Source organism: Arachis hypogaea, chromosome 1 (assembly GCF_003086295.3).
Source record: "Arachis hypogaea cultivar Tifrunner chromosome 1, arahy.Tifrunner.gnm2.J5K5, whole genome shotgun sequence".
In the NCBI taxonomy this organism is placed as follows: domain Eukaryota; kingdom Viridiplantae; phylum Streptophyta; class Magnoliopsida; order Fabales; family Fabaceae; genus Arachis; species Arachis hypogaea.
The window spans coordinates 5,340,933-5,350,355 of record NC_092036.1 but is presented as its reverse complement, the minus strand read 5'-3'; the positions used below and the strand labels follow the sequence as shown (position 1 = coordinate 5,350,355).

Genomic DNA, 9,423 nt, shown 5'->3' with positions numbered 1-9,423 from the left:
GAGAACTGATTTGAGATGGTCTCATACGAATTAAAAGCTTACATTTAGCCTACAGATATGCACCCAAAATTTATATGACAATTTTATATTTATTAAGAATTTTTAAATTCGATTTTCCTGGACCCATTAATTTGTTAATAAACTTTTTAGATTCATCCTTTATAAATTTTGGTAAAGCATTTACTATTTTGGATTAATATTGCTATATTAACGATTAACGCAAACCTTTTCTTGGACGTTTTTAATTTATCCTCAATTCTGAATCCCCAGCTAATCATTTTGTTTTGAAAGTAACCGAGTTCCCAGTTCCAACCTTGTAAAATCAGGCTTTTCTGATATTAAAATTACGTTTGCCAGTGATATCTTCAGCACTCACTACACGCGAAAATCCACATAATATGAGCATCTTCAAATGTCACACAAATCACGAACATAAACAGCAACAAAAGCCTCATTCTAGAACTACATATCTATGATATTCTTCCCTAACATATTAGGTTCATCTAGGATGTATGATATATCTAAGTTGAAGGAGAAGCAGATCCAGGAGTGTTGGACCTTGAAAATGATCTTGAACTTGCACTCACACTTGGACTTGGGCTCCTACTAAGTTTGGAATAACCACCACTCCTTTTAGAGCTTCTTGAATGGCTCCTCCCAGAACTTTTCCTTGGTGGAGAAACACTTCGTGAGTAGCTCCTCCTGCTGCGTCGGGGAGAGATGCTTCGAGAGCAGCTCCTCATTCGAACAGGAGTGACACTCCGCGAGTAGCTTCTCCTCGACCTTCGCCTTGGGGGAGGGGAGACACTTGGAGAAACTGACCTGTTGTGGTGCCTTCTGTAATAGCGATCATCAGGCGAGTCATACCTTGAGTCATAGGGAGAGTATGATCTGTCACGATAACTGACAGGTGACCTGCTGTATGGGGATTGAGACCGCAAATATGACCTCCGCCGCTCGTAACGATCATATCGCGAATACGACCTGCGACGACTATAATATGGAGAATATGGGGACCTGCGTCGACTGTAGTAATATGGAGAGTAAGACCTCCTTCGCCGGTAGTCAGGAGAGTAAGACCTTCTACGGCGATAGTCAGGAGAATAAGAGGGACTCCTACTACGGTCTGGAGAATATGGCGAACGACTATAGCTTCTTCGGTAGGGGGAATAGCTAGGAGAGCGCCGAGAAGAGTAGCTTGGTGAGCGTGAGCGACGGCGTGCTGGAATAAATGGAGACATGTATCAGCAAAAATAAGAATAATCATGCCCGATTTAAAAAAATGAAAAAAAAAAGGAGAAGGAAAAAAAAATAACGAGATAGATTAGTTAAACACACCTCGAATAGTCCTTAGCCCAAGATATCTTCCAGGCGTTGGGGTTCGGCCACGTCGCCTTCTGGCCTGCAATGAATGCAGATATCAGCATGAGACTAGGGACGTCTAGGAAGAAAGTAGGAAAGCAAATATAACAGCAACAGATATTCAAAAAGTTATGTCTTCAACCAAAACGAAAATCACAACACAAGCTTGCGGTAAGAAGGATAATAAAAGAAATATAATGAACAAAAGATATAAATGCAAGAAGAGAGATATGCAGGGCATACAACCCCAATGATCTGATACTTGTTGATGATTTGTTTGGTTAGTTGTGATTTGAGAGTTTGATGAAGAGCTGCTTCACACAGCTAACCTGCTGCCACAGAAACTTCAAAGGGAAAGAGGCACAAAACTTTCAAAACTCGAAAGAACTTAATGAAGCAAATCATCCATATCTCTTTTCAACATTAGGGGTAAAAAATTCAGAGCATGTAAAAGCCAAATTAAAAAAAATTAAAACATTGACCAAAAGATATACCTTCTCCACTGTGATTACACGCCCTTCAAGTACAGAGCGGTTTAAATATTTCACACACCGATCAGCATCCTCAAGATTTGCCATTGTCACAAAGCCAAACCCACGTGATTCTCTTGTCCACGGATCAACTACAAGATGTACATCTATGACCTAAGAATTACAGAAACAAAAAGGAAGATTAAAAAACAGTTGGCAGGCAACATAAATCTCTACAGAAAGACTATTTTAGAATAAGCTGAGTGCATACCTTTCCTTCAGCTGCAAAATGCTTCTCCAGTTCTCTCTTGGTGATCCTAGGAGATAATCCAGTCACATACAAGTTATTTCCAGGATTTTCTGCATCACTTGAGACGCTCCTAAACCAACAGGAAAAGAGCATACAAGATTAAACCAAAATTGCAGAACCAGATAATATCGTGATACTGTTTGTCAGCGAAGAAGTTCACAAACAAACTCGAATAAAAAATCAAGTCCCAACCTTGAACGGCTTCTCGATCTTGATCTTGACATTGAAAGAGACCTGGATAAGGACCTGCTGTACCTGCTGTACCCCTTGTATGGGGATGGGGAAGGAGAAGGAGAATACCTATGAAACAAAAGAAGAACACTTAAAGGGGAAAAAGAACGCTTCCAACACGGAAAATAGCAAAATAAAACACAGGTGGACATCTAACCTTGATCTCCTTGAGTAAGACATCTGCAATGATTCATAAGCAAAATAATAAAAAGAATTAGCAATTATAAAAAAAAAAGTACTATTAAATTAGAACATAGCTAATGGCCTATCCACAAAAATATATCATAATTGATAATCATAATAATCAGAAGAGTGAGTTTTCATATGCATAAAAGCAAAGTTAAAAACAAAAAAATTTAAGGAAATATTATCCTTCAATAATTATGAAATAACTTAATCAATCTGCCGATATCCTTCCTGTCAGTCTATAAATTATGAAGTACTCATTTGGAATCAAGGATGTCATAAAGTCGATTAAATTTAAAATAGAACTTAGAACTATAGAAGTCAATCTTAATCCAATTGCCTTTCTTAGATCTAATATAAATTCTAGCTATACAATCAAACATCAACGCAACAACGATCAGTCCATCGCAGCTTTAAAAAAAGGGGGAAATTTCAAACCAATCTTCCTTCAATTTCTCACAATCAATTTCAAATCCAACAACATATTTGGGAGGAATCTAAAATTATTCAGCTATACAACACTATTATTTCAACTTCGAAGATCCGATTCAGCTTCTACTCTTTTCTAATAACAAATTTAAATTTGACAAGAATGAACAAACTAAAAACACAAAATCAACAATACATCTAAAAGAATTAAACTCAACGATCTCCCTGCATCAAAGGTTATGACGTTTGAAGTATAAGAAAATCAATTCAGCGAAGAGAAAAAAGGCCTTTCTTCAATCTCTCCTTCCTCAAAACCAACTCAATTTCAAACACAACCACACAAATTATCATCAAAATTGAAAACAGATAAAGTGATCTACCACCATCGAGTTCAACAACAACAGAAATGTTCGTATAATAAAATCTTCAAATCCACGCGGAGAACAAGTTTGAATATCTCACGCAACTTCAAACAAACAGATTAAAAGGAAAAACAAAGAAAAACAAGTTCCAATACCTTATGAACCGCAAGAGACAAAAACGACGAGTCGAACTTTCCGAAACCACAGAAATCGCCTGCGCAGTGCTCTCTCAAAGTAAACGACACGATGTGAGTGCGTTTTGGGAAGGAAAATAATGATTGTGTTGAAAGGGTTTATATAGAAGGGAAAAGTGTGAGGTGGTGATTTGTCAAGGGAGAAGTTTCTGGAGAAGCGGACGCCAAACCGTAATTAAACAGACTTTTATTCCTTCGAGTGCGTGCCCTTTTTGTTAGGAAACTACTTTTCGTTTTTTTTTTTTTTTCAATTAGAGGGGTTAATTATCCTATTTCATATTGGACTTTAATATAGTCACCAAAAAAATATATTGGACTTTAATATTGATCAAATTTTTTTTTTTACATTACAATTACATAATCTTTTCTATTAACAACAAGATTTAAAATCTGAAAAAAAGAACAAACTAACAAATAACAATTTTCATTTTTCAAAAATAAGATACTAATAAAATACACGGATGAAGGGAAAAAAATATGAGAAGATAAATTAAAAAACACATGACAATAACTAACTTAAATTGATCGAATAATTAGTTTATTTCTCTATTTAAATAAGTGTTAAAATTGTTTTATATATACTATAATTTATAATTTATAGATCAACAGTTAGCTAAGTTAGGTATTTATTTTAAAGTAAATAATTGTAATTATAATTAAAAAATATTGTAGTATGTTTAATTTTTATAAAATTTTAACACTACAAAGTACAAACTGAATCAAATGACCATAATGGACAAAAATGGGCGTTTCTTTATAAAATAGAGTGATTGTTTTTCAGACTGAAAAAAAAAAGAAAAAAGAAAAAAGTGTTCCTCCATTGTGAATGTATGATGCTCTGTTCAGTGTTATGGGAATATGGGTTCGCATAATTTGAGGCCATTAGAATAGCCACGTGTTTGGCGAATGTGATTCTTTGCGCTGAAGGTTGAGATTTGAGACCATTCGATAGTGATTTTATTGATTTGATGGTGCCACTAAAAAAGCGAAGAACAAAGATGGTCTATGACCATGGAGCAATATTTACATATTTTCGTGGATGTGCTTAAAACGATATATGTAATTATATTTTTATTTTGGTCACTACTTGAATGTAATTATTTTTATGTAAGATTAATAGTTATAAATTATTAAATAATTTAATTAAATATGTTAAACAATTTTTAATTAATAATTTTATGTAAAAATAATTATATGTGAATTTTTATTTTTTATTTTAATATAACCTTTAAATATTATAAATAAAAATAAAATAATGATAATTTGAAATACAAGTTAAAATTTGTTGGACGAGAGAATGGCTTCATTCATTTCAAAGTTCCTGCATAGGGGCTCTTATCCCCAATCCTCCTATAGTCCTATGGATTCCAACCTTTTTTTGGGTCTAATATTGAACGGAGCTTGTCAATGATTATTGATTACTCAACTAATGATTGTTGATAATACAATCCTTGATGCAGATTTTTCAATGTTATCAACACATCATTGACTAAAAAAGTAAATTTGGAGAAATCATGTTTGTTCTTTAGCAAGAATCCCCCAACTTGGTGAAGGATACGAGATAATAAAAATTCTTAATATTGTTATACAAAGGGAAGGAAAAAATTTAGCACTTTGTATTTGGTACATACCACTGTATCTATAAGCAGCTGGATGGGAGGTATTAATTTTTGACTTAATGCTATTGCAATTCCAATTCCCTATATATATTGAGAGATTCATGATACGACTTGCAAGAAAATTCTTTTAAGAGTAAAATATCGTTTTTGTCCCAACCTTTGGGATAAATCTTATTTATGTCCCTAACGTTTAAATCATCCTATTTGTATCTCTAACATTTGTAAAAGTGATTCAATGTTATCCTGCCGTCAATTACACATCATGAATGCTTTAGTTTGAGTTTTAAAAATCTCTTCTTGAAGTTAGAATACAAATGTCTGGGATAGAATCGATGATCTATTTCAAAAAAATAGCTTATCAAAAGTTGAAACTAATTCCTACAACATTTACATAATTCACTTTTCTAGGGACATAATTGAATCTAAACACAAATAGTGGGTATAATATTAAAATCGAACACATCCAAGTGAAACCTAATTGAGAATGAATACATCCAAGTGAGAATAATTGAAAAATATAATCTGATTTGTTAGTATAATTGATAGTAAGATAACATTGAATCACTTTTATAAACGTTAGGAATACAAATAGGACGATTTAAACGTTAGGGACATCAATAGGACTTACCCCAAACGTTGGGGACAAAAACGATACTTTACTCTTCTTTTAAAGGTAAATCCATTGGCTTGGCTACGACACCTCCTGGTCAGTATTTAAAAGTAAGATATGGCAACTTCATGGATGTAGAAACTGGCACAACACCCAATCACGGGCATAAAGAAATTCTCTATTGGAGGACAAAAAAAATAGTAGAAAAGGGTGGTCTAGAATGAAAAATAGGTTATGGGAAATCTGCTAAGTTCAGCATGGGGTAGTACTTTGCTTTAACGTAACAAAGTTGGTCATGTTACCACTTTCCAATTAATGGCATCATGATTCTTTCATTCTCCTTCACTAATTTAACATGAAAGAACAACTTTTTGAAGGCTCCCGTAGAAGGAGTGCTGTTCAGCATCTTTTAAAATACTATAGAATGAGAAGTGCCAATCTTGTACATAATATATATGATAAAAAAAAAACTAAAAAGAAAACACCAGAAAGGAGTTATTGGTGGTTTTGTCCACATCCTTTTAGAGATCAATATGCAGGAATTAAGTTGTCCTCTAGAAGAATTTACTTATTTTCTAACTTCACTTGATTCCTCATTTGGTGCCACTACCACTTCATTGTCTCGAGCTTTACCCGTTTGTTGATCATAATGAGGACCATAATAAGGACATATACATGTAGGATGTAGTCTTCCGGAGCAAACTCTACACAAGTATTTGGATGTAAAATCCCCAGGTGCATATAACGGACAAGAACATGTTGGATGCTTAGAACTTGAACATATATCACAGCAAGGAAAAATGATTGGACAGGCATCAGTTTGATGCATAATGCTTCCACATATACTACAGGTATCAGAGATGATTTGGCAAAAACATGTAGGATAAATGCCTCTTTTGCAAGCTCTACACAAGTATTTGGATAACTTCTCAGGTGTATATAATGGACAAGAACATGTTTTATGCTCAGAACTTGAACATATATTGCAGCAATCAAAAATTAATGGACACACACCAGTTTGATGTGCAACACTTTGGCAGATACTACAACGAGCAAAAATGTTTGAGCAACGATTCGATTGATGCGCGACGCTTCCACAAATTCTAACTTTACTTGATTCCTCATTTGGTGCCACTACCACTTCATTGTCCCGAGCTTTACCCTTTTGTTCATCATAATGAGGACCATAATAAGGACATATACATGAAGGATGTAGGCTTCCAAAGCAAGCTCTACAGAAGTATTTGGATGTAAAATTCCCAGGTGCATGTAACGGACAAGAACATGTTGGATGCTTAGAACTTGAACATATATCACAGCAAGGAAAAATGATTGGACAGGCATCAGTTTGATGCATAATGCTTCCACATATACTACAGGTATCAGAGATGATTTGGCAAAAACATGTAGGATATATGCCTCTTTTGCAAGCTCTACACAAGTATTTGGATAAATTCTCAGGTGTATATAATGGACAAGAACATGTTTTATGCTCAGAACTTGAACATATATTGCAGCAATCAAAAATTAGTGGACACACACCAGTTTGATGTGCAACACTTTGGCAGATACTACAACGAGCAAAAATATTTGAGCAACGATTCGATTGATGCGCAACGCTTCCACAGACGTCACAAGAATTCTCCATTTAAGAAGTAAAAACCAGAAAACCAGAAAGTTCCCTGAATTTGTAGATCTCAATGTACTGATGATATTGGGATTTGAGAAAGTCACACAACTTTCCAATTCAAACTAAAACCTGTTTGTTGGTGGCAAATTTTCCAAAGTGAACGCCCTTGATGTTCCTTAAAAACTAAACCCTAGAAAGAAAAAAATTTAGGCGTTATCATTGCACAGATCAAGGAATCTACAGAATCTTTCACACAATTAAGCCTCTAATTAGTATAATTTGTAAACACAATGCCAGAACCTTTAAACAAGCTCCGAATAAATGAGTCACCGAGATGCACAAAAAGAGAACAATGGATTTGAAGCGCAAGATCAATTTTCTCTCTACTAACTTGGAATGTGAATATGAAATAGGAAAAGAAGAATTAAAGTTACCCTTAAACCAAAGAGTAGGAGTAGTGATGGTGATGAAGAGGCTGAGTTCGCAGAGGTCGCCAAGCTCAGACAGAATCGGCTGTGATGACGGCGGATGCAACCTCTTAGACTCGACTCGGCTTACCTCTGCGACGTTAATGGTGATTTGTGAGCCCTAACCCTCTTGGGGAGAAATTTTTGTGCGGGATGAAGTAACAGTATCTAGGAATTAATTACAATATAAGCTAATTGTCAACTCTTTTTTATTTTTTATTTTGAAATTCAAAAATGAGGATAGTAGAAAGTTATTTTATTTTTATTTTTTTTAATAGATCTATTTTTTAACTAGTTGGTAGAGTTGACTTCACTTTAATTGATTTCTCATTGAAATCGATACAAAATTTAGAATTATCAATTTCTTTTCGAATTGTTGTACTCATTTTTTTAGTAAAGATATGCAATATATATTTTTGAACATCAAAAGATATATATTGAGTATTTCCAAAAATATTTTCAAAAACAATATTATTAACATTTTGACTACAGAAGTCTAAATGCACATGTTTAAAATGCAAGCCATTGAATAGCATTAATAAATGTTTATTTGCAATACTTTTATCACTATGCCTATCAAGAACTTTATCTATATGCTTAGATTGAGCCATTAAATCATCATAAAATTTCACACATAAATTATAGAGAGAATTAAAAATAGAACCCTCATGACATACAAATACACAATTCACTGGATTGTTTAATTTTTCCAATTACTAAACTCTAATTATGAAAATGCATTTTTTTCCATCGTTGCGAGCACCATAAAGTTTACCAAACAAGTAGCAAGGCAGACAATAAAGCATTATCTTTTTCTGATGAATATTCTAACCAATTTGAAAATTTCTTAAACAAAGAAAATTAAAAATATCGACGGTGATTGTTATTACCAGAAGCTGGATAGCTAATATTTGATGGTTGGTGTTCATACCCTGGCCCAATAAAGCCGAAAGGCCCAATAAAGGGAGTGGCCTTTAATGTGTTTTCGACCTCTTGTAGGAGGTCGGATTCGACGAATACGGGCAGCTTATGTTCATCCACAAAGCAATTGCTTCCTTAAATCTCTCACCTTTTTCTAGAAGAGAGATCTCAATAACCCTAAGATAAAGGGATGGTTATCCACCATCAGAAGTGGAACTACTTCAGCGGTGATTATTGGTACATCACCTATAAATACACTGATACCCCTCAAGTATACTTAAGTTCCAATACACTTAAACCTACTTAACCCCTTACTGACTTAGGCATTGGAGTGTCTTGCAGGTACCACCGCCATCCTTTCCAACACACAACTCGGACGGCGGCTCCCTGACGTAAAACAAGTCAGAGATCACCCTCCTTGAGTGCTTGGGCCTCACAAATAAGCCTACCCATCGTCCGGTTTCACCAAGTGAATTGAAGCAGAGCCACTAGCCACTATCACAGCACAGAAAAGTGGAAAATTCCTGTACAGGAATATAATTACTCGATTAATGGTACTCAGTTTACAGACTCCACATTCAGAAGCTTGTTATCCAACATGAAGATCAAACATCAATTTACATTAGTAGAGC

General features: G+C 34.6%; 2 protein-coding genes across 5 annotated transcripts; both read right to left on the bottom strand.

Moving 5' to 3' along the window:
• Window positions 1–314: 314 nt before the first annotated feature.
• Window positions 315–4,368, bottom strand: LOC112791863 (serine/arginine-rich splicing factor SR45a). Of its 4 annotated transcripts, none has more exons than XR_011868161.1 (8): window positions 3,506–4,368; window positions 2,531–2,553; window positions 2,335–2,442; window positions 2,104–2,212; window positions 1,857–2,006; window positions 1,606–1,706; window positions 1,339–1,402; window positions 315–1,222 (listed from the first exon to the last, which is right to left on the bottom strand). XR_011868161.1 is itself a non-coding variant. In XM_025834876.3 (7 exons), the coding sequence occupies exons 2-7, from the start codon at window positions 2,551–2,553 to the stop codon at window positions 522–524; spliced, it is 1,155 nt and encodes a 384-aa protein (XP_025690661.1). In that variant the 5' UTR covers window positions 3,506–3,782; the 3' UTR covers window positions 315–521. The 4 variants fall into 4 exon arrangements, 2 of the variants coding, with proteins under 2 accessions (XP_025690661.1, XP_072064385.1); XR_003197294.3 differs by having other exon boundaries at window positions 1,609–1,706; window positions 3,506–3,782; XM_025834876.3 differs by lacking the exon at window positions 1,606–1,706 and having other exon boundaries at window positions 3,506–3,782.
• Window positions 4,369–6,141: 1,773 nt separating this feature from the next.
• Window positions 6,142–8,182, bottom strand: LOC112792179 (uncharacterized). The gene is made up of 2 exons (XM_072236227.1): window positions 7,838–8,182; window positions 6,142–7,593 (listed from the first exon to the last, which is right to left on the bottom strand). Exon 2 carries the CDS (start codon window positions 7,419–7,421, stop codon window positions 6,342–6,344), a length of 1,080 nt encoding a protein of 359 aa, XP_072092328.1. The 5' UTR covers window positions 7,422–7,593; window positions 7,838–8,182; the 3' UTR covers window positions 6,142–6,341.
• Between the last annotated feature and the right edge of the window lie 1,241 nt (window positions 8,183–9,423).

Bases quoted from the DNA above. Each gene is read 5' to 3' on its own strand.
- LOC112792179 (XM_072236227.1), bottom strand. From the start codon at position 7,421: ATGGAGAATTCTTGTGACGTCTGTGGAAGCGTTGCGCATCAATCGAAT.
- LOC112791863 (XM_025834876.3), bottom strand. From the start codon at position 2,553: ATGTCTTACTCAAGGAGATCAAG. The intron at 2,007-2,103 runs GTATGCACTCAG...TGTAATTCTTAG, and splicing joins ATTTTGCAGCTGAAGGAAAG to GTCATAGATGTACATCTTGT. The intron at 1,403-1,856 runs GTATATCTTTTG...CATTCATTGCAG, and splicing joins GTGTAATCACAGTGGAGAAG to GCCAGAAGGCGACGTGGCCG.